The 27,285-nt window shown below is 56.2% G+C and overlaps 1 protein-coding gene across 4 annotated transcripts; it reads right to left on the bottom strand.

The window, feature by feature from the left end:
* Window positions 1–1,447: 1,447 nt before the first annotated feature.
* Window positions 1,448–24,542, bottom strand: DNAI2 (dynein axonemal intermediate chain 2). 4 transcript variants are annotated; one of them, XM_070393206.1, is made up of 14 exons: window positions 24,464–24,542; window positions 20,682–20,875; window positions 18,299–18,460; window positions 17,173–17,294; window positions 14,723–14,865; window positions 13,253–13,366; window positions 10,998–11,137; window positions 9,979–10,101; window positions 8,245–8,468; window positions 6,106–6,241; window positions 5,493–5,639; window positions 4,437–4,661; window positions 2,026–2,142; window positions 1,448–1,730 (listed from the first exon to the last, which is right to left on the bottom strand). In XM_070393206.1, the coding sequence occupies exons 2-13, from the start codon at window positions 20,862–20,864 to the stop codon at window positions 2,029–2,031; spliced, it is 1,833 nt and encodes a 610-aa protein (XP_070249307.1). In that variant the 5' UTR covers window positions 20,865–20,875; window positions 24,464–24,542; the 3' UTR covers window positions 1,448–1,730; window positions 2,026–2,028. The 4 variants fall into 4 exon arrangements, with proteins under 4 accessions (XP_070249307.1, XP_070249305.1, XP_070249308.1 ...); XM_070393204.1 differs by having other exon boundaries at window positions 1,448–1,706; XM_070393207.1 differs by having other exon boundaries at window positions 1,448–1,706; window positions 2,026–2,139.
* Window positions 24,543–27,285: the final 2,743 nt, after the last annotated feature.

The raw sequence follows: 27,285 nt of genomic DNA, 5'->3' as shown, positions 1-27,285 counted from the left end.
GGCCTTAGGCTCCACCCACCTTGACGAGTGTCCCAGATACACGCTGGTGCCGGGCCCTGCTTTCAGGCCTTGGCTCAGCTGGTGCCTCCTCCTGATACACTCCTTTAACTTGTCAAATGTAGGAACAGAGGTGCAGACAGGTACGTGACAAGCCGTCACTCTACCCCAAGCCACCATCTTCTCTCAGCATCTCCTCCCGATCAGCCTCAGGGCCACCTCCCTCCAGGCCCTCATCCATGACCAGCCCAGGGATTTTGTAAAATATATATGCAAATCTGAGCACACCTCTCCCCTGCTCCTCCATGATCTTAGGAGAAAGGCGGAAACGCTTAATGGGACCTTCAAGGCCCTGCCTGCCTGGCCCCTGCGTGTTCTCCAGGTTGGTTCCAGCCCCCAGTGACTGTGCTTCAGCCACGTTGACGCCTCTCTGTCAGTTCATAGAGCAGCAGCAGCTGCTGCCTCCTCTCCTCTGCCTGGAACGACCCTTCATTGTGCATCCCCATAATCACATATGTGCACACATGTGCCTGCACCTGCACACGCACCTGCACACGCACCTGCACATGCACCTGCACACACACCTGCACACACACCTGCACACGCACCTGCACACGCACACGCACCTGCACACACACACACCTGCACACGCACATGCACCTGCACACGCACCTGCACACACACCTGCACACGCACCTGCACACGCACCTGCACACACACCTGCACACACACACCTGCACACACACCTGCACACACGCACCTGCACACGCACCTGGGGCCAGACTATGGGCTGAAGTCCAGGTCTGCCCTCGCTCCCGTGGGACTCGGGCAACATGCTCCCTCCCTCTGTGTCTCCCTGGGCACATCCGTGGCTCAGGGATGGACGATGCTGATGGCACTGTATTTTGAAGCTCAAGGGCCCAGTAAGTATGACCTGTGAAGATTATTTTTCAAGGTCCAGCCATGGTGGACATCCAGTGTTTTTATCTTTTGGGCACAAGAGCAGCGAGTCTCTCCCCAATGAGATTCTTAGCACAGGCGTTTTAAAAGGGACCACCTGACACCCACAGAGTGCATGGTGGTGGGGGACTTCTCCTGAGACAAGGCTGGCTCTGAAGCGCCCTCTTGCCTGTGGCATTTCTGGTGGCCTGTGACATTTCTGAAGATGGTTGCCGAATGCCGCTCGGCTGTGCCACGGTTTCAGGGCGGCCCAGTGCCTGCCCACAGCTGGTTGGGACGGAGCTGCCTGGCCTCCTGTCCATCTGCCGCTCACTCACTCTGTCACCTGGCCACGCCCCCACCTCTCCTGGACCCACCTCTTCCCCTGCAGAGTGCGGATAATCGAGAACAAACCTTCCAGGGACTTGTAACAAGAACGACACAAGATAATGTGGAAAGCTCTCAGTGCAGGCTGCGTAATAAGCACTACTAGTAAGTGTGAGCACTGTTATCATTCATTTAATTATAATTTAATTTCATTAAGACCAGAGGAAGCTTGCAGAGCCCAAGAATAACCGAGCTAATCTGCTCTGCTCCGACCCTCCTGGAGGTAGCACGCCTTGCAGAGTGGAACTCCTTCGGCCCGGGATGTATGCGGCTGTGGGTGGGGCGGGTCAGAGGAGGCCCCCAGCCACAGGTCCGTCTAAGGCCCCGCCTGGGCCGTGAGGAGCTTGTGAAGGAACTTGATGGCCGGGAAAGCCCTGGAGAAGCTGAAGGGGACGCGCAGGGCCAGGCTGTGTGAGGCCCGAAGTGGGGTTGGCCCTGGTGGCGGGGTCAGGGCCACCCATCTTAGGGGTGAGTGTGCCCCTCTCCTCCCTCCAAGGGGTCACTGGGGACCGGGCTCAGTGAGTCAGCCTGGGCCAGCGATTTGTGGGGTGTGAGGACTGGGCTCAGGCCCCTTTGCTCCCCCTCCCTTCCCCCCAGTGACACTTTCAGGAAGGAGATCAGCACCCACTTATAAAACCAGGGCGGTGCCAAGAGGCAGGAGATGGAGGCGCCTGTGGGGGAGGGGCTGCAGGCAGGCCTGACCTTTTAGTGTGGCGTCTCTTCAGGGCCCTCTTCTTTCTCCTCTTCCTCTTCCTCGTCCTCGCCCTGGCCATGGACCTCAGGCTCCGCCTCCTCGGCCTCCTCTGGACTTTGTTTCTGCTAAAGAAAGACAGCACAGAATCATGGTGGGGGGGGGAGGTGTCGGGGTTCGGGGGCCAGGCCTCCCCTGCCCCCGGGGGCGTTTAACCCTGAGGCCGAAAGCAGCCACCTGGCGGAGGTGAGGGTGCCAGCACCGTGGTCACTAGGGCCTGGTGGCTGCTCAGAGCCAGCGGGTGGGGACGATGGGGACAGTGGGGGCAGTGGGGGCGCCCCCACAGGCTCAGGTGCAAGCCCTGCTCTGCGGCTTGCTGCTGGGGTGACCCGGCCGGCTCCTCCTGAGCGTCCCTGGTCCCCTCCCCATATTTCTCCCATGACTGTGGCTGCGGTTGGAAATAATGGCTGTAAGGACTGGGGAGGGCCTTCTAAGCTTGGCCCCTGGAAATGCTGGCCAAGTTGCAGAGACTGAGAGAGACTAGAGGTGGGGAGGGGGAGAAGGAGAGGGGCCGAGTTCTGGGAACCGTGACCCCTTGGGAGGCCCAGCTGCCAGGAGGGGCACCCCCACCAGGAGGGTGTGTGTGAACCGCACTGCACTGTGAGGTGGCCAATGGGCATCGCCTTCGGAGGGCTGGGGAGCCCAGAGGCTATGGGTCCAATCTCACCTCCGCCACACATGGAGGGAGCCCCGCCCACCTGTACACACAGGCAGTGTGAGAATAAGGCCACTCAGACCCAAGGCCTTCTGAAGACAAAATGCGCCTGCAGCCCTCGCCGGTTTGGCTCAATGGATAGAGTGTCAGCCTGCAGACTCATGGGTCCCAGGTTCGATTCCAGTCAAGGGCACATGTCCGGGTTGCGGGCTCCATCCCCAGTGTGGGGCGTGCAGGAGGCAACCAGTCAGTGATTCTCTCTCATCAGTGATGTTTCTCTCTCTCCTTCTCCCTCTCACTTCCTCTCTGAAATCAATAAAAATATTTTTTTAAAAATGTGCCTGCAAATCACACCTCCCCCCAGACCCCATGAGAGGGAGGCTGGAGGGGGGGGAAGCCAGAGATGGAAGCAGGTTCCTCTCCGAGTGTTCACCCAGCCTCCGTCACTCCGGCCACGCATTAGCGCCCAGGAACATGCCACTCAGCTCTTCAAGCAGGGCCGGCCTCCTGGGCGGGCACCCTGTGTGGTCACCCTGTGTGGGCATCCTGTGCGGGCACACGAGGCTGTGCTGGCACCCTGTGTGGGCACCCTGTGTGGGCATCCTGTGCGGGCACACGAGGCTGTGCTGGCACCCTGTGCTGGCACCCTGTGTGGGCACCCTGTGCGGGCACCCTATGCGGGCACACGAGGCTGTGCTGGCACCCTGTGCTGGCACCCTGTGTGGGCACCCTGTGTGGGCACCCTGTGTGGGCATCCTGTGCGGGCACACGAGGCTGTGCTGGCACCCTGTGTGGGCACCCTGTGTGGGCATCCTGTGCGGGCACACGAGGCTGTGCTGGCACCCTGTGTGGGCACCCTGTGCGGGCACCCTATGCGGGCACACGAGGCTGTGCTGGCAAGGGTCCCACACTTGCTTGCATGTTCTGCTGTCATTGTCTTGAAATTCCCAAGACTTTTGGAGCAAGGGCTCCCCCTCTTCACGTTGCACTGGGCCACGCCCCCAAACGATGCCACTGGTCTCGCCCACAAGGGTGGACATGGACATGCGCTGCCTGGTTATTGCCCTTCTCTGCTGCCCGTTTGCACTTGCCCATCTTGGTATCGGATCTGTGGGTCTCTCAGGCCACGGCCCACACGGACAATGCCTCCTCTCCTGTCCCCGCTGTGGAAGAGGGCCTTGGAGGGGACCAGACACTCTTGGGAGCTAATCTCCTTATTTTCTGAGTGAAAAGGAAAGGCCTGAGAAGGGAAGCAGCCAGCCCAGTTGTTACCGCTAGAGGGTGCTGGAGAGCCAGGCCACAGGTACACGAGTTCAGCTCAGGTCACACCCCTGACACCAGACTGCCCTCCAGACCATGGATGTCGCAGCCCCTCCACGGACCTCGGGCTCACTCTTACCTGCCACCTCCCTTAGCCCCCGACCCTCATTCAGTTGGTCACGTGGGTGCTCCAGGCACCCACGGGGGTGGGAGAGGGAGGATTCCCACAAGCATGGAGCATGGCTCCTGCCCTCAGGAGGCCGCGCCCACCTGGGGACTTGGATTCCTCTGGAGGAAGGGACTCATGCCTCCCGTTTGCCAGATGGACAAACTGAGGTCCGCCTGATAAGGTGACTTGCTTGAGGTCACCCAGGAGGTCAGCACAGAGGCAGAACCTCAGTGCCACGCCTTCCACCCGCCCACGCGGGCCCCACCCGAGGCTCTCACTTCTGTGGGCTTCTTCAAGGCTTCCGTCTCCTTCCTCTTCATCTCCGAATAGATGACATTGAAGAACTCCTCCTCGGCCTTGGCGACCAGCTCCTCCAGGTTGATGGAGACCTCCTCCTCCCGTGGCTCCTCCTCCCTGCCCTCCGCCTTGCCTTTCTCCTTCAGCCGCATCTCCCGGTGCCTGGCCTCCAGGATCTTCTCCCGCCGGGTCTCCCGCTCAAATATCTGGGCCGAACAGGGGCAGAGAGGCCGTGGGAAGGGGGTGGCAGCTGGGGCTCCTGGCACAGGGGCCAGACGGGGTCCTCCTCGCTCTACTCACAACAGCTCCCAAAGAGGCCTGCACTCGGGGCTGACAGCAAGAACAGAGGGCTAGCCCGGCTGGCGTGGCTCAGTGGTTGAGCCTTGACCTATGAACCAGGAGGTCAAGGTTCAATTCCCGGTCAGGACACATGCCCAGGTTGCGGGCTCGATCCCCAGTGTGGGGTGTGCAGGAGGCAGCCGATCAATGATTCTCTCTCGTCATTGATGTTTCTATCTCTCTCTCCCTCTCCCTTCCTCTTTAAAATCAATAATAATAATAAAGAACAGAGGGCTAAATATTGGGGTCAGAAGGTGGGAGCTGGGACGGTGAGTTCCTCAATTCTAAGGGGTTCTAAGGACATAGATGACAGCGTGAAGAGCGCCCTCTGGATTTGTACAATATGGTGGCCCCGGGCCCATGAAGGACCAGCTCAGAGGTGGGACCACAGGCTCAGGCACAGCCAGGAGGCCCTCCCAGGTCCCAGCACCAGGGGTTTGCAGGATCGTGTGCCCCACGGAGCGCCTCCAGGGCTACCTGCCGGGGGGGAAGGGGGCGTGCAGTGACGGAGCTCAGCCCCCAGCGCCCACAGCGCCCCCAGCACCCCAGCACCCATTTCCCCCCCCCAACAGGATGTCCACCATTTCCCAGGAGGTGAGAGGGAGAGGCCAGCTGTGTCCCTCGGACTGGCCTGCTCTGCAGGGCCCTGGTGGGGAGGTGAGCTGGAGGGCACCTCGGCCCTGGCACCGGGCACTCACAGAAGAAGCCGTGTTCTTCTCGTTCCTCTGGAGGTTGCACAGCCCCTGCGAGACCTCCAGCAGGGTGGTCGTCCCCAGCTGGGAGCCACAGGCGATGAGACCCCCGTTGTCCTGCACCCGGAGGCAGAAGAGGGCCTCGTCGCACACCTGCGGGGACAGCCAGGCAGGCCCACGTGGAGGCGGAGAGAGGAGCCTCAGTCTGATTCTCTGGCTCCCGGGAGGCTCCCGACCCATAGGAGGAAGTGCACACTCTGAGACTGGCAGTCAGGGCCCTTTGTCATTCCCTCCCAAGCCTCATCTTCCACCTTGTCTCCCCCACACACACACACCCCCCCACCTCCACCCTTCAGCCTCACATTCACCCATGCCACCAGGGCCTGAGGGCCTAGATCAGGGTGGGGAATGTCTGGCCCGCAGGCTGTAGAAGGCCCGCAGAATCATTTGGTCTGGCCCTGCCAAGGCATGAGGGGTGCCTTCATTAAACGTTGAGCAGGCTAACTGTTAAGTTGATGATTTTGTCCCGTGAACAAGGTTATAAATATTCAAACGGCCCCTGGCAGGGAAAAGGTTCCCCACCCCTGACCCGGATGCATGGGGAGAGGGTGTGCGTGACCTTCAGGCTGAGGGCGGGGTCACACTGCTTGAACACGAAGTCCCAGATGTCCAGGGTCCCGTCCATCTTGGTGGTGAAGAACACCGCCGGCCTAACCGGGCTCCAGGCGCCATCGCTGAGGTACGCCATGTGATACCTGTGGGCAGCCGGGGCCACCCGTCAGGGGCCACTGTGGCTGACAGAGACGGGGAGGCTACGGAGCCACAGCTCTGCTCACCGGGCCCCTCCCGGGCTGCAGGCTCTCATTGTTGGCCAGGAAGTTCTTCCTTGCATCTGACTTCTAGCCGTGCCGACCTCGCCCACCCACAGCTCACAGGCTGCACTTTGAAGGGCTCTGGGTTGGTCCTTCCCCTGGGCTGGCCACTGGCCTTTCTCCAGAGCTCACTGCAGGGGCCAGGCGTGCGGGGCTGGACCTGGCCAGGTGCCCCAGTCCCAGGACTCGCTGAAGGAGTTAGAGGAAGGATGTGCCCAGAGAACCCCTCACACTAAATCAGGAGAGTGGTACGCTCCTCCGAGGTTTGATCTAGAGCAGTGATGGCGAACCTATGACACGTGTGTCAGAGGTGACACGCGAACTCATTTTTTTGGTTGATTTTTCTTTGTTAAATGGCATTTAAATATATAAAATAAATATCAAAAATATAAGTCTTTGTTTTACTATGGTTGCAATTATCAAAAAATGTCTCTATGTGACACGGCACCAGAGTTAAGTCAGGGTTTTTCAAAACGCTGACACGCCGAGCTCAAAAGGTTCGCCATCACTGGGCTAGAGTCTCGAAGGTTTCCGCAGCGGACAATGAAGTCGGACCCTTATCTGACGCCATGCACAGAAATCAACTCGAAGTGGACTGAAGACTTAAATGGCCGACCTGAAACCATAAAACTCCTAGGAAAAACCACAGGGGAACGAACGTTCCCTGACGTGGGTCTTGGCAGTGAAGTGTTGGATACGGCACCAAAAGCACAGGCAACAAAAGCACCAACATAAACACGGGGATCACATCACACTAGAAAGCCTCTGCCCAGCAAAGGACTAGCAAGATACAAGATAACCTATGGCCCGGCCGGCGTGGCTCAGTGGTTGAGCATCGACCTATGAACCCGGAGGTCATGGTTCAATTGCCGGTCAGGGCACAGGTCTGGGTTGCCTGTCCCTCTCTCTCTCCCTCTCTGAAATCATTAAAAATATATTTTTTAAAAAAGACCACCTAACGAAATGGGAGAAAATATTTGCAAAGCATATATCTAATAGGTGGTTAATATCTAAAATATGTAAGGAACGCATACAACTCAATAGCAAAAAGATAAAATAACCCCATCACCCAATGACAAAATGGGCAAAGGACCTGAGCAGACGTTTCTCCAAAGAAAAGCTATGCAAACGGCCAACAGGCACACGAAAAGGTGCTCAACACCACGAATCAACAGGGAAATGCAAATCAAAACCACGAGGCGACAGTACCTCGCCTGGCGTAATGGGTATGATTAGAAAAGCTAGGTGTTGGCGAGGACGCGGAGAAAAGGGAGCCCTCTGGTGGGGGTGTCAATCGGTGCAGCCGCTGCAGAAAACAGCATGTGTCCTCTTAGCATGTTGCCAGAAAGATCCGGAATGTGTTCACAGATAAAGTACATGATTGAATGAATAATGTAAAACATGGGTCTAGAAGAGCCCTCCCCATCCCCCTCCCCCACTTCCAGCTACTCCCTGCAAAACTGGCCTACCCTGTCCACCCGAGTTCACAGCCTCTATTCACAGCAGCTCAGAGGCAAAAGCAGCCCAGGTGTCCATAGGCAGGTAAATGGATAAACAAGGTGTGGAGGCCAGGAGCACACGGCGTTGGCTCCCGGTAGCTCGGCTCCCTCACACCTGCAATCAGGTGACCCGAGAACAAGGCTACCGACTCCTGGGGTTGTCTTGAGGGTCAGCAAAGTGAACTTGTGGCTGTTATTATTACTCATCTGGGTGCTTTGGAGTGTTTTCCTCCTTTAAGCCACTTCCTAGCATAAGCTCAGGTGCTTGTGGAGGGGTGTTTGTGGGCACACAAAGGTTCAGGTCGCTCCTGGGCTAGGCTGGGCTGGGCCCCCTCCGTCCCCTCCACCCTCCTGCATCCCTCTTCCCCCCCTAACTCCCCCCCTTACTTCGTCCACATGATGGACGACTCGCGGCTCTCCTCCGACCAGATGCGGGCGGTCCAGTCGCCCACGGTCAGGAAGTTCTTGGGGTAGAAGGGGTTCCTCTGGAGGGCATAGACGGGGCCGTGGTGGCCAGGGAAGGTGCACACGATCTTCTCGGCCTGCGTCTTGGCCTTGCGGTTGCAGGAGATGACCATGCCTTGCTCCGTGCCCACCATGAACTTGGTCGGCTGCGGAGGGGGTGACACAGGGGTGGGTGGCTCCGTGAAACATCAGCTCGGGGTTCCGCCGGCGTGACCAGCAGCCTTCTGGGGTTTCAGCCTCTGCTCAGGCTGTGTCCCAGCTGCCCCTCGGGGGCTGCCCCCACTCTTCCCATCTTCACCAGACCCCACCCTTCTTGGGAACCTGCTCGAGGGACCCGTGCTTGAGGGAGGCCCCCGACTCTCCTAGCTCTGGATCTCTCATCACCAGCCCTCTTCATGCAGCACCATTGCGTCCGCAAGGCGTTCTGCCATAAAGATCCCGAATGTCGTTCACCAAGTAGGTGATTAAATGAATAATATAAGACGTGAGTCCAGCTGCTCCCTGCAAAACCGGCTACACTGTCCACCCAAGTTCTTGGCGGCATCATTCACAGCGGCTCAGAAAGCCACCCAGTGCCCATCGACAGAAGATGCATAAACAGAATGTGGCCCATCCCTACAATGGAGTATTATTCAGCCTTAAAGAGGAAGGAAATGCTGACACAGGCAAGCATGTGGATGAACCCCGAGGACATGGCGCTAAGTGAAATAAGCCCGTCGCAAAAGGACAAGCACCATGAGCCCACTTAAAGGAGGTGCCTGGGGAGTCAAATTCATGGAGACAGGAAGTGGAAGGGGCGGGGGCGGGGGGGTGGCGGGGAGTTGTTTCATAGGCACACAACTATTTTCAGCTTCAGTTTTGCAAGATGAAAAGTTCTGGAGACCCATTGCACAACAAGGCGAATGTACTTAACACTACTGGATTGTACACTTAAAAATGGTTAACATGGTAAATTTTATGTTAGGTTTTTTTTATAAAGATATTTTTTATTGATTTCAGAGAGGAAGGGAGAGGGAGAGAGGATAGAAACATCAATGATGAGAGTCATTGATCCGCTGCCTCCTGCACGCCCCCTACTGGGGATAGAGCTCGCAACCTGGGCCTGTGCCCTGACTGGGAATCCAACCCTGACCTCCTGGTTCAGAGGTTGGTGCTCAACCCCTGAGCCACACCAGCTGGGCCACCTTTGATATTGTTTTACTGGTCCTTCCCAGTTACTAAATCCTGTAATTACGCCTGCGCTGTGGTTTTCCTAGGAGCCTTCTCTGACCTCACTTCCTTCTCCAGCACCTCCTCCTTCCCTACAGGAAGTGAAGTGACCCTCCCAGGGTCCCACGCGAGGCCGACATAAAGTGGGTGCTTCTGGACTCTGGTCCTATCTGAAGCTTGCCTTCGGTTCCGCCCGCCCGCCCACCACCAGCTGGTGACTCCTTGGGAATGAGCATGGCTTCCTCTTCAAGAAGCTCTGCTGCCCCCTGCTGGAACGCTGCTGTAAAGACCACCGCGTCTGGGACGATGCTCCTGGGGGCTGTGCAGGGCACAAGGTGAGCAGCAGCCCGGACTCCGCAAGCATCTGACACACCAGCCACGGCCCCGCTCGTGGCTCCAGCTGCCCCGGCGATAGAAACGGGGCCAGGGGGAGGAAGGGACACTCACCAAGGTGGACTCGAACTCCAGGGAGATGGCCCCCAAGGCATTTTCCAGCTGCTCCTTCCTGGTGATGTCCATGATCACCACCTCGGTGGGCTCGCTCAGCTTCCGTATGTCCCACCACATGACCTGGTGGCAGGAGGGGCGGTGTGAGACCCGGGGCCCCGCGAGTCTCCTGGCCGACGGCCCCCTCACCTCCTCCGACTCCCTGGCGTCAGTCACTCTGGTCAAAGGGGGTGAGACAGCAGCCCCCAGGGACAACATGCTTTGAGAATGACTGCTCTGGTGGACAGTCCCTCTCAAACCTGTCTGGCCATCAGAGTCATGGGCAGGCGTCACGAAATGAAGGTGCTGGGGCTCCCCCCACACCTACTGCATCGAAATCGCCAGCGGTGGGCCCAGCGTCCCTATTCTTAAAGGCCCCCCTCACTACGGCACATTATAGCCATGTTATAGATGCACACGCCCACTGCCAGGGACCCATGCCGTCGATGTACCTGCCCATGTGTGCAACCATGTGCATGCAAATACATGCTTTGCTACATTTTTTTGGTGACAACAAAATATTAAAATCCTCTGCAATAAATGCCGCCATCCCCGATGCCGTCCCTAACAGGCACAGGGCAATGCTGATGAACCCTGAAATTATCTCCAAATACACGGAGTGAAACATCAAGGCAGATCCCCGGGGAGGGCGCGCAAACAGAGGGGGAGAAGACAGACGCCTCCGAGCGCAGACACCACCCCTGGTGGGAGAGCGTGGTGTGGGCAGTGCCTCCTGGACGGCGGCTGCCCTTTTGTGCCTGTTGCGTTTTGTGCTGTGCGCATGTGTTACGTAGTTTTCAATTCAATAATAAGATGCAAAGAAAACGTTCCTGGTGATTGCAAGGGGGAACCAGGAAACTATTACCGCTCCCCACCCCCTTCCCCTGCAGCGCCTGGCCTGTGGGTACCTGCCCGCCCGTGGGTACCTGCCCCCGTGTGGGTACCTGCCCCCGTGTGGGTACCTGCCCCCGTGTGGGTACCTGCCCGTCTGTGGATGCCGAGAAACACTCAGTGCCCGTCTTTGACTGCAGCCAGATGGTGCCGTACACGGGGTCTCGGTGGCTGAACTCAATGGTGGACAGCTCCGCCACCAGGCTGCCCTTCCGGGTGTCCCAACAGGCTGGCGGGAGGAAAAGGAGGGGCAGGTGAACAGGGCACGGGCTTCCTTTGCTGTGGGGGAGCAGGGGCAGGGGTGCTGCTCCTCTTGGTTTGGCAGGGACGTGGTTTCTTAGAATCAGGGCTGGGTTCCCACCAGCCTGAGTTTCCTGCCACCCCTGAAGCCCCCACACAATCTCCGAGGAGTGACTCCCAGGCTGCGCGCTTCATTCATTCATTCTGCTGAGCCCCTGTGGCATGCTGAGCACCCCCCGTCCCCCGGGGCCCTGGGGAGGCCGCTGAGACTAGGACAGACACTGTCCCTGAGAGGCAGGAAGGGGACCTGCAAATACAGCCCGGGATGTGATTTCTCTGGTAGGGGGCCCACAGGGGTAGTCAAGGAGGGCTTCCTGGAGGAGGGGAGAGGGAAGTGAGACTGAGGATGAGCCTGGGATGGAGTGAGGCCGGCAGGGAGAGAGGAGGCCTGCACCCAGGGACAGGCCCGGGGTAGGAGCACACAGGTGAGCCTCTCCTGCTGCCTAAACTCCTTCCCCTTCATCCTCCGGCCGTTGCTGCCTCTGATGGAAACAACTCCCAGAGGGAGCTTCGCCCTTCCCTCCCTCCCGTTAGTGCTTCACCTCTTCTGCTTTACCGAGAAGGACCAGAAGCTCATCTACTTTTTGTCCTAATCGATTCTGTTTCCATTTTCTCATGATGAGCAGCGAGGACCCCCCTGCACCTCCCCCGCCCCCCGCCCCCCGCCCCGCACTGGCCATTTCTAGGAAAGCTGACTTTGTAAAACAAACAACCCAAGTCCTTGACACTTAAGTGCTGACTGATGGAGTCCACGTCTAAAGCATTTGCCCTGCACTGTGCACCGGCCAAGCTTGCCCTGCTGGGGGGAAGCAGCGCTCATGGCGGGAGGGGGGCGGGGGGGAAGAGGGGGGAGGGCAGGGGGCAGAGGAGGTCCCGCAGTGGCGGTCCCTACTGGGCAGCAGGGCCCAGGGCCTGGGCTGGGGGAGCGGCACCGAGAGGGGTGATGGATAATGAGTGAGGCAGGGCTCCTGAATAAAACATGGCAGAGCGGCTCGCTTCCATCTGCTGGAGCCTGGCCCCCAGGCGATGGGGCAGGGAGACCCATGGGAGCCACATCTGCCCCCTAACCCGGCGGCTTCCCCGGGAAGGAGGCCGCAGGTCTGAGAGGGAGACCCGGGGACTCAGAGCGCCAAGGGGCAGCCTGAGAACTTCCCTGGCCAGTCTGGCTCCTGCTCCTGGAAGAAGGGAGGGTAAGAGCCTGTGAAGGTAGGAGGGTGGGGAACCCTTTCCCTGCTCGGGGAGTCTGGCCTGGGGTACAGACAGGCTGCCCCAGGGCCTGAGGTGGAGGGTGGGCAGGGACCTTCGGAGCCCATGTGGGCAGGTTTTGTCCGATCTCATTAGTAATCAAAAGAGTCAGTTTCCCCCGGCTGGTCTGGTTCAGGGGTTGAGCATCGACCTATGAACCAGGAGGTCGAGGTTCAATTCCTGGTCAGGGCACAAGCCCGGGTTGCGGGCTCGATCCCCAGTCGGGGGTGGGCAGGAGGCAGCCACTCCATGATTCTCTCTCATCGATGTTTCTATCCCGCCCCCTCTCCCTTCCTCACTCTGAAAGCAATAAAAACATTTTTTTAAAAAGAATCATTTTCTGGGTGTGTGATCAGCAAGGACCTCTGAAGATGGACCTCTTCTATGGCCCTCCCTCCACAAAAGCAATGAGAGCACTAGCAGAGCTGTCACACTCCGCACTGTCAGAACTCCAAACGCCAGGCGAAGGCCGCAGCCCTCAGAGCGCGGACGCTATCGGATAACACCGCTCGCTCCTGTGAGAACAGGGGTCTGGGCGCATCGGAGCTCGCCCTGCTCACGGCCTGCACTCCCCATCCCGGGCAGCCCTGAGAGGCAGCACCCCGTCTCCCGGTGGAACTGGTCGCCTGGCAGCCCCGGGAGCCGCTGGAGCTCCCTGGGTCTCTGTCCGAAGAACTGGCTGGTGGCTCCCCGAGTCCCCCTGGCAAGGCTGCCCATAATGACTTGACTCAGAGCTTGTCCAGTGCAAAAGGCCTTTCCATCCAGGCGACCGTTGGTTAAGCGCTGGGACCCCTCTTACCGATCTGCCCGTTGTAGCAGCCTCCCAGCAGGATGTGCGAGTCCTTGGGGTTGTACTCCAAGGTGACGAGGGGCGAGGACGGCTTCAGGACAGTCTCGGGCCTGTTGGGGCTTTCTGAAAAGCAGAGGTGTGTGTGTGGGGGGGAATATATATATAGAAAATATACATATACTAGAGGCCTAATGCACAAAATTCGTGCAAGAGTAGGCCTTCCATCCCCCGGCTGCTGGCACTGGCTTCCCTCACAGCCCCGGCTTTGTCCGGAAGGACGTCCAGTCTAATTAGCATATTACACTTTTATTATTATAGATATGTGTGTGTGTGTGTGTTGTGTGTGTGTGTTGTGTGTGCTGTGTGTGTATGTGTGTGTTGCGTGTGTATGTGTGTGTTGTGTGTGCTGTATGTGTGTGCTGTGTGTGTATGTGTGTGTTGTGTGTTGTGTGTGCTGTGTATGTATGTGTGTGTTGTGTGTGTTGTGTGTGTGTGTTGTGTGTGGTGTGCGTGTGCGTGTAGTGTGTGTGTTGTATGTGTGTGTACGTGTGCGTGTTGTGTGTGTGCGTGTTGTGTGTGTGTTGTGCGTGTGTGCGTGTTGTGTGTGTTGTGTGTGTGCGTGTTGTGTGTGTGTTGTGTGTGTGCATGTTGTGTGTGTACGTGTGTGTTGTGTGTGTGTGTGTTGTGTGTGTGTGCGTGTTGTGTGTGTGTGTGTGCGTATCCCACCAGGCCTGGAAAGGAAAGGACAGAGCCAAACAGTTCAACCCCATCTACAGGAGGGGGTGCCCGAGCCTTTCTCCAGGCCGCACCCTCTGGGCCTGGGCCTGGGTTGGGGGAGAGGGTGGCGAATATCTGGCTATGTTTTGGGGAATTAGAACTGTGTGTCTGTGACTGTAATTTGAGTCCATTTCCCAGGTTTGGAATGGAATGAAGTTTGCCCTACGGTTTTTACGGAAGCCCACCCCCCCCTGGCTTCTGCAGTTTCCTGGTCTGTATTCTGGGGACCATGGGGCCCACCCCGCAGCACGCGGCGCTGCTCGGCACCTGCCCTACTAACCACGGCCCACTCTTGTTCTCACAGTGACGGCAACGAGGGGGTCTGAGAGCCGGACGCCCACCTGCCAGGCTCTGCCCTTGGAGTGCTCCCCAGGGGACACATTGCCCCCGCTGGCCCGGCGTTCGGGACAAGCACCCGGAGAGCTGGGCAGAGGGGAGGCCTGGGCCCTTCTCAGGCTGCTGGGATTCTATCTGCCCCGCTCTCTGGGGGCCCACAATCGGGACTTTGTGGGGTCTGGGCTTGAATGCCCTGATTACAGATCTGGAAATAAAGCGAGTCTCCTGCTCCCGGGTTTGACTGCGAGGCTGAGCCTGAACCCCAGACAGGGGGGCAGTGAGAGGCCTCCTCCTGGTCCCGGTCCCTCCCTGAGAGAGCCCCCTGCTGCCGAGTCCGCCCCTCAGCCTTCCCCCTGCTCCCCTCACCCAGGTCCCAGATGTACGAGTCGTGGCTCATGCCCTCAGGTGCCCGTTGAAAATTCAAGCAAGAATACGCCACCGCCAGCTTCCTGTTGCCGTCTGGGTGCCAGGACAGGTGTGTGGCCGACCGCTTGATCTCCTGGGGGTCCCTTTAGGGGGCAGCAAAGGGCAGAAAGCTGGAGTGCCAGGCTCCCCAAATGTCTTATTAACTAAAGATTTTCTTTAAAATATTCAAACGTGTTGAAGCATAAGCATCCGCTCAGAGAAATTTATTTAAAACAAAATTTATAGGACTCCCTTCATCGAAACACCAGTCCCACCAGCCATAAATAAAAGCTAACAATAAAAATTAAAACAATGGAAACAAAGTTTTAAATCCCAGTCTGCCTTTTTCACTTGCTGCAGGTTCTGAGCCTGAGGCTTGATTGCCCGTTAGTGTTAAAATAAAAGGGGGCATGGAGAAGTCGGCAATCATGCTCTCTGGGATTTGCCCAAATGAGTCCAAAACGTGTGTACCCACAAAACCTGCACATGGGTGTTTCCAGCAGCTTTATTGCGAGAGATAGAAACATCAATGATGAGAGAGAATCATAGATCGGCTGCCTCCTGCAACCCGGGCATGTGCCCTGACCGGGAATCAAACCATGACCTCCTGGCTCATAGGTCGACGCTCAACCACTGAGCCATACTGGCCGAGCTATTCTTAATTCTTAAAAGTTGGAACCAACCACAATGCCCTTTAGTAGGTGAATGGATAAATTGTGACCCATTCATACATTGGAATATTGTTCAGTATTAAAAAGAAACGATGCCACTCTGTGAAGGCTGCACACTTATGCCCGAGGCCATGGCATTCTGGGAAAGGCGAAACCATGGAGACAGGAAAAGAAATTAGTTGTTGCCAAAGGTTTGGAGGCGAAAGGGATAAATAGGTGAGACACGGGTGACTTAGGGCAGTGCAGCTATTGTGTACGGTAATTGTGTCAAAACTCATGGAATGGACAACTCAGAGTGAGCTGTAAACTACGGACCTGGGGTGTGCTATAGGCTGAAGGTATGTGTGGCCCCGCCCCCGCCCCAAATTCATCTGCTGAGACCTAATCTCCAATGTGATGGTATTAAGGTGGGGGCCTTGAGGGGTGATTGGGTCAGGAGGGTGGGGCTCTCATGATGGGATTAGTGCCCTTTTAAATGGGGCTCCAGGGAGCAGCCTCACCCCAGAGCGAGGAGGTGGGTGTCACTGAGTTAGGAAGTGGGTCCTCGTCAGACACAGAACCCAACCATCTCAGAACGCCCGGCCTCCAGAGCGGTGACAAATAGACTTCAGTAGTTCCTAAGCTGCCTCGTTTTTTAACGATATTTTGTTATGGTCTTTTGCTACCGCAGCCTGGGACAGATTCAGACAGGGTGATGATGATGTGTCCATGCTGGCTCATCACTGTGACAAATGTACCTACCGCTCTGGGGCTGATGATGGCAGTGGGGGAGGCTGTGTGGGTGGGTGGGGGGAGGGGTGTGTATGGAAACTCTGTTCTTTCTGATCAATTTTGCTGTGAACTTAAAATTGCTCTAAAAATAAAAAAAATAAAAAGCTCTTCATTTCAAGAGCAAGGGGGGAAGGGAGCGTGAGAAAGAATTAAGTATTACAGACAATGGCCCCAAACTGGGACTGTTTCCTTGAAGAATACGGACGGAATGGACAAATAGCTGTCTCAGTGTGTGTCTCCCCCTGACCCCCCCGTCCCTCCTCCCTGGGAGCACTACTGTAGGAGAAGGAGCTCGGGCTGGGAGTCAGGAGACCAGGGTTCCAGCCTTGGCTGGGTCCCCACCCACCGTGTGCTCCGAGCACATCCCCCTCCCTGGGGTCGGTTTCCTCATCTGGGGGTTGGGTGGGATGATTTGAAATGCGTCATTCCGCCGAGGTCAGACCCCTCCAGGGGTTCTGGTGGAAAATGAATCTCCAAGGGTTGGCCTTTGCGGCTAGACACTTCCAAAATCCCCGGTATTCCCTGCATATTCAAGCACATACACACACATACATGTACCCATGCACACAGGCACAGACACCCAGGAGTGTTTCAAACGAAGCGGTGCTCTCTGCACGCTGCTCTGCACCTTGTTTTGGTTTCAGGTGTTGAATCTTGGAAACATGCCCTATCGTCACATTAGGACACCCGCCCACAGAGGTGACCGAGATTGGCAGCACCTGCCTAACTATAGAAATACCCGAAGCCCAGCCGGCAAGGTTCAGTGGTTGCATGTCAACCTATGAACCAGGAGGTAGCGGTTCAATTCCTGGTCAGGGCACATGCCCGGGTTGCGGGCTTGATCCCCAGTAGGGGGCGTGCAGGAGGCAGCCGATCAATGATTCTCTCTCATCATTGATGTCTCTCTCTCTCTCTCTCTCTCTCTTTCTCCCTTTCCCTTCCTCTCTGAAATCAATTTTAAAAAAATACCTGAAAACATTGATGGTCTTAGCGGAAGGGGCCTCTTCCGTCACTTCCACCGCGTCCTCATCATCGAAATACTCCTGGTAGATGTCGATGGCGTTGTTCTGCTTCACGCAGTGCTCCATGATCTGAGGGGGGCACACCCGGAGTTCTCAGCGGGAATGGGGGGCCCTGCTGTCCGACGGGCTGAGCTGAGGTCTGGGAGGGCTGAGAAATAGCTAGTGGTCCTTTCCCACCCTCAGCCCGTGCATCCTCAATGAGGCAGCATCGCCCCAACAGGGCGAAAACTGGTTCTTAGCGGTAAATAATACTACTTTTCCTGTACAAAGCGCAGGTAGACATGCAGTACCTACACAGATGTACGGCATACCTATGGCATCGACATTTCATGGGGGGAGGCAATTAGGAAAATATCTAAAAAGACTCCTTGGGGACAAAAGTGAAAAGAAAATGGTGAAAGAAACACTGCTCCCGGCAAACAGAAGTCTCCATGACTCCACATATAGCACCCATCTCCAGTTCCTTCACCCCGAAAGCCCTCCCCATTATTCCAAATGTCCATCATGGAAAATCCCATGCTCAAGGGCCACCTCTTCCAGGAAGCCTTCCGTGATCCCTTCAGCAGGAAATGGACTCTCTCTCCTAATGGGGCAAAATGGCAAGTCATCCATCCTCTAACAACATTTATTTCTACGTGGTGTGGTGATAGCTCTGTATTTGTCTTTGCCCTCTGTTGGATTATACACTCTTTGGAGCAGGATGCATGTGGAATTCATTTTTGCAATCTCTACTGTGCCTGGCAGAGACCAGAAGCGTGGTCCAAATGTGCTGAATGAAAGGATGTTCCCTAGTGGTGGGAAGCTGGTGGGTGGGGTTCTCTGGGGTTCTCTTTGCCCACAGGGGCCACTTTTCAGACTCCTCCCAGAGCCTGTTCGGCCCTGCACCTCCCGGCCTTCCCCTCCGGTCTGCTGTGGTGGATGTGCCTGCTCCCAGGTAGAAGGCTCCTTATGGTTCTTCCCCTGAGTAGCCGCGGGAGCCGAGCACAGGGCCAGGCACATCTAGGCTTGACATGCAGTTGGGGAACCTGAGTGGCGGCCGGGGCTCTGACCGCTGGGGCTGAAGGAAGCCTTACCAAGCCCAGCTGCATGATGGTGTTGATATAGTTCTCGTCTTTCTCCACCTTCTTCCGGAAGCGGATGGTCTGCTCCAGCTCCAGGGGGTTCACATCCTTGGGCCAACCCCCCTCCACGTGGTTGACACCCCGGGTCTCCATCTCGAATCGCTCTGTGTTGGCCTGGAGAGAGAGCCCCAGGTGAGAACCCCGGCCCTGGTGTGAGCATTTAGCCGCTTCCACGCACCAGGGTCCCGAGCCCCGAGCGCTCAGGATGGACCAAGGGGGTGTCTGGCCAAAGCCATGAGGTTTTCCGGTACCAGGAAGGCGTCTCTGGTCCTCAGGGGGTCCAGGCGGCCATGGAAGGGCCCTTGTGTGGAGCAAGCATCTTTGCAGCTGATGCCAGAGGCCCAGGAAAATCCACTTCTGAGTCGCACCCTTCTGCTCCGTAAGAGCCCAAAGGAGAGAGGTGCGCCCGCCGCCTCCGCCCGCCCTGTGCAATGTCGCAGGAACCAGGGAAGAGTGTGGGTTGGCTCTGCCCGTTCTCTGTGGCAGGGAGGAGGGGATGGAGGTGGCTTTGCCCTTTAAACTTAGCAGTGTGCCACCGTCCCATCTTCCCCCGTGTTTTAAAATTGTGGTAAACGACACCTAACATCAATTTTACCACTTTAAACAGTTCACGTGCACAAGTCAGTGGCGTTAGGCCATGCGAGGGTTGTGCCACCACCACCACCATCTAGTTCCAGGATTTTGCATCACCCCCAGTGGAGACCCTGTTCTCATTCATCAGTCACTTGCTCCTCCTTTGCATTTTTTAAAAATATGTTTTTATTGGCCCTAACCGGTTTGGCTCAGTGGATAGAGCGTTGGCCTGCAGACTGAAAGGTCCCAGGTTCGATTCCGGTCAAGGGCATGTACCTTGGTTGCAGGCATCTCCCCAGTAGGAGGTGTGTAGGAGGCAGCTGATCGATGTTTCTAACTCTCTATCCCTCTCCCTTCCTCTCTTTAAAAAATTAATATGTTATAAAAAATATGTTATAAAAAATATATGTTTTTATTGATTAGAGAGAGAGAGGGAGGGAGAGGGAGAGAGAGAAACATTGATTGGCTGCCTCCTGCACACCCCCTCCTGGGGATGGAGCCCACACCCCAGGCATGTGCTGAGATCGGGAATCGAACCCGTGACCTCTTGGTTCACTGAGCCGTGCTGGCCCGGCTCCTTGGCGTTTTGAAGCGCTCCCTAAAGTTACAAGTCTTCTGGGCACAGCTGCTGACAGAGGCCCTAACGTGGTGTGCGGGCAGCCATCTCTATGACACGGACAAAGTTGGCCTGGCCCCGTGACAGCAGCTCGCCCCGGGAACACGAGCAACGGCGTTCCTTTGAACTGTGCGTTATCAGAACCACCACCACGTGTTCTGATGAAATCAAATGTGACGTCCACCAGCTGATTTGGGACGTGATACGTGGGTTATCTCCGTCCGTCTGGTTCCTCACACAGTTCCCGACACGATCAGGAGCTGACCACCTGGCTCAGACAGGCGGGGAGCTGGCTGGGCATCTGAACAGCACCATGACCCAGTTCTCTGCCCTCAGAGCCCCTCTCCCCAGAACTTTCTAGGGCAGTGATGGCGAACCTATGACACGCGTGTCAGAGGTGACACGCGAACTCATTTTTTTGGTTGATTTTTCTGTGTTAAATGGCATTTAAATATATAAAATAAATATCAAAAATAGAAGTCTTTGTTTTACTATGGTTGCAAGTATTAAAAAATTTCTATATGTGACACGGCACCAGAGATAAGTTAGGGTTTTTCAAAATGCTGACACGCCGAGCTCAAAAGGTTCGCCATCACTGTTCTAGGGCAATCCTGACTTTTCTTTTCTTTTTTTAAAATATATTTTTATTGATTTCAGAGAGGAAGGGAAAGAGAGAGAAAAATAGAAACATCAATGATGACATCCTGCACGCCCCCCACTGGGGATCCAGCCCACAACCCAGGCATGTGCCCTTGACCAGAATCGAACCCAGGACCCTTCAGTCTGCGGGCCGACGCTCTATCCACTGAGCCAAACCAGGTAGGGTGCAACCCTGAGTTTTCACAGCTGGGCAGTTGCCTGTGGATGTAATACTCTGCCCCCTCAGAATACCTCGCCCCCTGTCCCAAATGCCTAAAAGGATTCTAGAAAGAATTTGAGAGGTGAGGCCAGAGCCACTGGGAGAGAGAATGTCTTGATTGACACACCCTTGGCCCTGGGGCTGCTCAATGCAGGTCCTCCCCTCCCTCTGCCGGGCCCTGAGCATCGTGGGGGGGCTCTGTGCCATCCTGCCTCACACTCCCGGCATCTGCACGGGGCCCCCCCAACTGGCTTCCAGGTGGAGGGAGTTACCTAGACCACACCCACCTCGTGCTCCGACATGCTGGTGGAGCACTGGATGCCCGTGTCCACGGGGTTCCGCTCCATGAACTGCTCCGCCAGCTCGGGGTTGGGCGGGATGTCGATGTGCAGCTCTGCCAGGCGGTCCGAGAAGTTGCACTGCTTCCCGAACTCGCTTCGCTTCTTGACGTACACGTACACGATCTCCATGGTGCTGGCAGCTGCAGGGGGAGGGGGCAGGTGTTTGGTGAGGGACCCTGCCTGGCTGCTTCCTGTCCCCATGGGCCTCACTGGACCCGGCTCCAGGTTCCCAATCTGGCGGAGGGCAGGGGTTCTAGGGATTTGTCCAGAGGCTGAGTATGCATTTTAAAGCATCATGTACTGAGTAACGACAGCGAGCTAAGCGTTATCTTGCTCAGTCCTCGCCATGGCCCTCTGAAGTGGACCGAACCATCTCCATTTTATTCCCCAGGAGGAGTCCGATGCTCAGAGGGCCTTGTCCGATCACCCAGCCTGTACGTGGTGAGGCTGGTACAGTTTTCACGGAGCCAACATGTCTACGGCGAGGCAGGGGGAAGCACCGATGGTGATTGTGTTGGGCTGCGTTCCCTGCCTGTCACTGGACCTGACCACACAGCACACTGACTTGAGAGTCGAGGCCTCAACCACACAATAGTCCAAAGGCTCACCCACTCCGGAGTTCTAGGCTCTGGGACTCTCTGGGGGACCCCACTGGAAACTCCTCCCTCCACGTCACCCGCCCCAGGACAGGGCTGGGAGTCCACCCGAGGAGGCCAGAAGGCTGGCCCTCAGCAGGCAGAATCGTTAGGCCTTTGAGAACCTCTCTGATGTGTTCTTTGAAAGGCACAGTGCAGGAAGCCACCCATTGTCTTCACTATCAGAGACGTGTAAACAAGGATCTCTGAACGCTGGTGAACCTTGAGCCCTGGCAAGGGCCAGAGCGATGCACCGATTGTTTAGTCCAGACAACAGGGGCTCAAGCTATTTCCTGACCAAATAGTCTCAGAGTAAATCTTTCTAATATTTACTGACCTTTAAGATAGTCTGTCTGTTACTGCAGTTACCTGCCTAACTAAGAACTAGATGTGTATCCAAAATTGAATAAAAGGTTGGTGAGGCCTGGGCACCAGTGGAAGTCCTTTCTCTTGCATTGGGCTTGCCCACCTGGCCCCCAATATTTCCAAATTATTATTTCTTGTCTCCTCTCTTTCATTTGCGTGCGGCCCCTTCTCCAGGTCCCGAACCCTGAACCATGCGGGACGTGGGACATTCACAGCACCGCGTGGAACTGGAAAGAAGGATTGGGCTGGGTTCGGACTTCAAGTTCTGGCCTTGACACTCACCAGCTGCTTGACCTTGGTCATTCTGAGGCCAGACACTTTGGGAGGGTGGGAAGCACAGAGCTCCAATGTAACACGAGGAAGTGTTTTCTCCCTGGCGCTAAGTGGAAGTCTCAGAAATGCAGTGGGCAGGTCCACAGATTGCTCTTCACTCACCCCCAAAAGAGACCTGGACCCCTCTGACCCCTGTCACAGCCACAGGCTGTGGGGTCTGGATGCTCCCCAGTGGCCTAAATGGCTGGTCATCTGAGGGGGCCTGTCAGCTATGGAGCTGAGCAGAGCTGCCACCTGCTGGCCACTCCTAACTCTCAGGAAGTGTGTCCCTCTGGCTGTGGGTCTGTGAGGCTGCTGGGCCTGTGTGGATGCCTAGGAAGCAAGCTGCGGGTGGGGTGGCGTGGGGGAAGGTTAACTTCTCAAGAGCCTCGCCATGATAGGACTCACCTCCGAAGGCCTTTCAACTCCCAGGAGCTTAGGGTCTTACCTGTGAGCAGGTGTTGCTAATCTTTGAATGATAAGGGGACCTGGTAGAAAAATGCTTGGGGGACATGGCCCTTGATTTAAGTAAAAACCTATAGACAAATATTTAAACTTAAGAAACAGATGTAAAAAAAATTGCAACAGAAATGCAACAGTAGTAATTCACTTTCCCAAGCAACTTTGTACCAGAGTTTGTGCCCACAAATGCTTTCTGGGGCACCCAAAACGAGTCTATTTTTTTAAAAAAATCTAATTATCTAGATTTTCCTAGGAATTTGCAGGTTTTATGAGTGCCAACTGTATGCTTTCTACTTGTTTTGATTATAGTTTCATTATTTCACTTATTCAGCAAACATTGTTGAAACTCTGACTAATCAAGACAGCGGTTGTACTAGCTGTCTTGATTTGTATCAATGGGATGAAATTGAGAATTCAGAAATAAAAACCTTTCTATTTACGATCAACTGACTTTTGGTAAAATTACCAACGCACCTCACAAGGTAGCAGAGCACGAAAATGGTGCCTGGATAACCCGACCTTCACCTGCAAAAGAAGGATCGCAGACCCCTACCTCACACCACACTCACCAATGAACTCAAAAGGGATCCCAGGCATAAACGAGAGAGCAAAAACTCTATCACTACAGTGGGAGACCATAGAGCAGGGGTCCTCAAACTACGGCCCGCGGGCCACATGCAAATACAAATATTGTATTTGTTCCCATTTTGTTTTTTTACTTCAAAATAAGATATGTGCAGTGTGCATAGGAATTTGTTCATAGTTTTTTTTAAAACTATAGTCCGGCCCTCCAATGGTCTGAGGGACAGTGAACTGGCCCCCTGTTTAAAAAGTTTGAGGACCCCTGCCATAGAGGGAAGTCATCATGACCCTGATTAAGATAAGCTTTTTTGGATAAGATTTCTTAAATACGGCATCAAAAGCATGGTCCATAAAAGAAAAAAACAATAACTTGGACTTCGTTAGGAATGAAAACGTTTGCCCTTCAAAAGACAGCAGGAAGACAAGACACAGACTTGAAGAAAGTACTTGCAAATCACATACCCGATAAAGGGCTCGGATCCCGAATCTATGAAGACCCACTGGGTTGCCAAAACCGGTTTGGCTCAGTGGATAGAGCGTCGGCCTGCGGACTGAAAGGTCCCAGGTTCGATTCCGGTCAAGGGCATGTACCTGGCTTGCGGGCACATCCCCAGTAGGAGATGTGCAGGAGGCAGCTGGTCGATGTTTCTCTCTCATCGATGTTTCTAACTCTCTATCTCTCTCCCTTCCTCTCTGTAAAAAATCAATAAAAAATATATTTAAAAAAAAAAAAAAAAAAAAAAAAGAAATTTCAAAAAAAAAAAAAAAAAGACCCACTGGGTCCCAGGCGCTGTGAACCCCCACCACAGCCCCCCAAACAGTTACCACAAATCTCATTCTACGGGTGAAGAAACTGGCGCCGGGAGAGGTTAAGAACCTGGTCAAAGGTCACGGCACTTAAGTCCAGACGGACCGAGCCAGGACCCGGCTCTAAAGCGGTGAATAGCTGAGCACCTGCCCCCCATAGGCGCCCAGTCTCTGTACGTTCCCTCCCCTCCGTTCTCATCAGCGAGCTCGCCGCTGCGCCTGCCCAGCCTCCTGCCACCCCAGCCCAGGCTGTATGTCCCCTCCATTCAGCTGTAAAACCTTTGGTCTCCCCCCCCCCCGCCCCCCCCCCCCCCCACCGGGCAGATGGTCTCAGGACCAGCTGACCGGGAGTGGAGGGTACGGAGGCAAGGCGTTTAGAACTTGCAGGGCCCTGCGACTCGGAGGTATTGAGGGCAGCGAGGACCAACGGAGCGGGCACCCTAAGAGCGCTATTCCCGGCATCCGCCTCTCGGCAGGGCCACCCCCGGGGGACGCCCCCGGCCTCCCGCCTTCACCCTCCACTCGCCTCCACAGCCGCGGACGTCCTCCCCCGCCCGCCCTTACCCTGGGTCCGCTCCTCCTGCCCCCGGGAAGCTGGGGAAGCGCCCCAGTCGCGGTGCCCGCTCCAGCGCCTCTCAAACGGCTCCCAGCCGCGGAGTTTACCCGTTGCCTGGCAACCCTGGCCGGGCTGGGGCCGCGGGGCCGCGAGGAGACGAACGAACGTGAGCGTGTGACCTTCCCGTTTCGACCGGTGGGAGGCGCTGCGGCTCCCGGCTCCCTATTCCTGAGGTCTGCTGGGTTAGGAGGGAAATAACCAACAAGTTAGCCAACCAGTAACATAAACGTGTGCAGGCGCTTGCCAAGGCGCTGATCCGAGTCTGCAAACATGCGCTGGGCAGGATCCGGAGCAAACGCCAAGGTGTTGGCAGTGCCCCGGAGTCCTGAGCCCTGGATGGGGAGGCCCGGCTCTGCTATTTATTGGCTTGTGATCTGGCAGGTCGTTTGACCACCCAGTCGTTCGGTGTCCTCATCCACTAAGTGGGAATTATAACCCCAGCCTCCCCCCCCCCCCCCCCCAGCCCTCCCTCATACCACATCGTGTAAGAATCCTAAGTCTGACCCAAACCGGCCACAGCGGAAAGTACGGGCTGGAGAGGAGGGGGCTAAGCAGGCGCTGAGGGTCCACTGAATGAATGAATGGATCCGATGACACTTCTCTTGGGGTAAAGGTAATGAAGTGAGCTCATATGAAACGTGGGGCTAGAAGACGTGAGTGTGAACAGTGGTTGTGAGTTGCAGGGGGAAGGAGAGCATTCCAGATTGCGGGGAGGGAGCATGGTGTGAGCAAGTGAGGGGTGGTGGTGGTGGAAGAAAGGCATTCGGAGGATGGAGGGTGCATCAGTCGGGCTCCCTTCCTGTCCAGCTCCTTTCCTTCCCAGCTCCCCAACTTCTCCACTACCCACCTGCCTCAAACTGGGCTGGGCAACACAATTCCCAACGAGATGGCACTTTCCCAACCACACTAACCAAAGACAAGCCCCTAAGCTTCCATTGGCTTCTCTGAGCCCCTTGGGGTGGGTGCTCAGGGGGGGCTGGGGGCTGGGTGGAGGAGCATCTGAAAGCCCCACTGAGGTGGTTTTGTGTTGTCAAAGGCCAATCCGATCCCAGACAAAACATCCAGAAGTAAGAAGCAGATCAGCTCTGCAGTGGAGCCTGCAGACTGCCTCACTGATCACTGACACCCTCCTCGCCCCACCCCGGACCTGAGACACGCTGAGCCCTCTGCACCCACATTACTCCGCAGATGGGGAAGTGCCGGGAAGGTACAAAAGGGGGAAAGAGGGAAGGTGGAAGGCAAGCTGTGGCCACCTTCCTCCGTTTATTGCAATGACTTACACAGGCTCCGCACCCCCACCCTCACTCAGGCCTGCCTGCTGCCGACTGCTGAAGGCCGCTCTGTTCGCTGGCAAAACAGCCATCACCCCTTGGCAGGCCCACTTCCCTCTCAACTCAGCCCAGCTCCCAGGCGGCTCCGCCAGCTGCCAAGGGGGCAAGGCCACGTGATCATACCAGAGTAGGCGCCTCAACAAGGGGGCGGGGCCACCTGATCAGCCAGTACTGGGCAGGTGAACAGGGTAGGGGCGGGGCCCAGTGATTTGGCCTGAAGAGGGGCAGGTGAACAGGGGGCGAGGCCAGGTGATGAGGACTAGAAGTCTGGGGAGGACAGGAGGTCGAAAGAGGGGCCACGTGAAGATGGAAGGGATGCGACCAGGGGCCCCCAGAAAGTGAATAGGCAGGAAGGACAAGGACCCTCCCGGGGAGCCTTTCGAGGGACCACAGCCCCCGACACCTGGGAATTGCAGGCTTTGAGGCTCAGGGATGCCTCGCCACCTTGCCGAGCCCTCAGATACAGGAGGATGCAGGGTACCCCACATCCCGGCCCTGACCTCCCAGCCTTCCCACCCATGAAGCTGGGCCTCTGCTTCCTGGAGCACCTGGGTAGACAGGAGCCAGCAACTGGGTTGCTGTGCCCACATTCTAGATGCCACAACTGAGGCTCAGAGAGGGGGAGCAGAGGTCCCTACCCTCAGCTCACCTCCCCCTCAACTCAGCCCAGCTCACAGGCAGCTCCGTCAGCTGCCAGGTGGGCAAGGCCACGTGATCATGCCAGAGTAGGCACCTCAACAAGGGGGCGGGGCCACCTGATCAGCCTGGAGTGGGCAGGTGAAGGGGGGTGGGGGGGTGGGGGCAGGTGATGAGGCCTAGAAGTCTCGGGAGGACAGGAGGATGCAGAGGAGCCACGTGAAGATTGAAGGGGTGCAGCCAGGGGCCCCCAGCCCCCGACACCCTGATTTCACATTCTGGCCCCAGAACAGGGAGAGCACACTTTCCTATTTGTCTCGGGCAGTCTGTAGTCATTGGAGCAGCAGCTTCAGGAAACAGACCTTACCTGGCTCCTCCTTTTGGGGCTCAGAGACGGGGAGCAGATGTGTCTATCCTGGGAAGCCAGCCTGAGGTCATGTAATTTGGAGTACGCACAGGGATGAAGTTCAGAAAAGCTGCATTCTCTCAGATCTCCGCCCAATCACAGAGAACTGGCGACTGGGATTGTTTGCTGGGAGCAGCCACTGGCCCCCATCATCCCTAGGCCAGTCCACAGTTCTCTGCCATCCCCCCCTTTTCCTTCTTCCCAGTGTTTTGTGCATGTACCATTGTAAAGAGAATGAAAACAAGTTTCTTTTCAGGTCGTTCATTGTTGAAATGCAAGTGATGTTTGTGTGTTCACCTTGTATGCAGCTACTCTGCTGTTTCATTTCCTAGTTGTAACCATTTTTGGTGGAATGTTAAAGTTTCACACGTATAAAATGACATCTTCCACGAACAGA

The sequence above is a fragment of the Myotis yumanensis genome, unplaced genomic scaffold (assembly GCF_028538775.1).
Source record: "Myotis yumanensis isolate MYYU_CA2020_CCGP unplaced genomic scaffold, mMyoYum1.0.hap1 SCAF_16, whole genome shotgun sequence".
Classification (NCBI taxonomy): Eukaryota; Metazoa; Chordata; class Mammalia; order Chiroptera; family Vespertilionidae; genus Myotis; species Myotis yumanensis.
The sequence above is the reverse complement of the archived record's forward strand: the minus strand, read 5'-3'. Positions and strand labels throughout refer to the sequence as shown.

Coding starts and splice junctions, on each gene's coding strand:
- DNAI2 (XM_070393206.1), bottom strand. CDS start 20,864: ATGGAGATCGTGTACGTGTACGTCAAGAAGCGAAGCGAGTTCGGGAAG. Junction 17,295..18,298: donor CCATCATGCAGCTGGGCTTG/GTAAGGCTTCCT, acceptor TGCCCCCCTCAG/ATCATGGAGCACTGCGTGAA. Junction 14,866..17,172: donor AAGACCATCAATGTTTTCAG/GTATTTTTTTAA, acceptor TGCCCCCTAAAG/GGACCCCCAGGAGATCAAGC.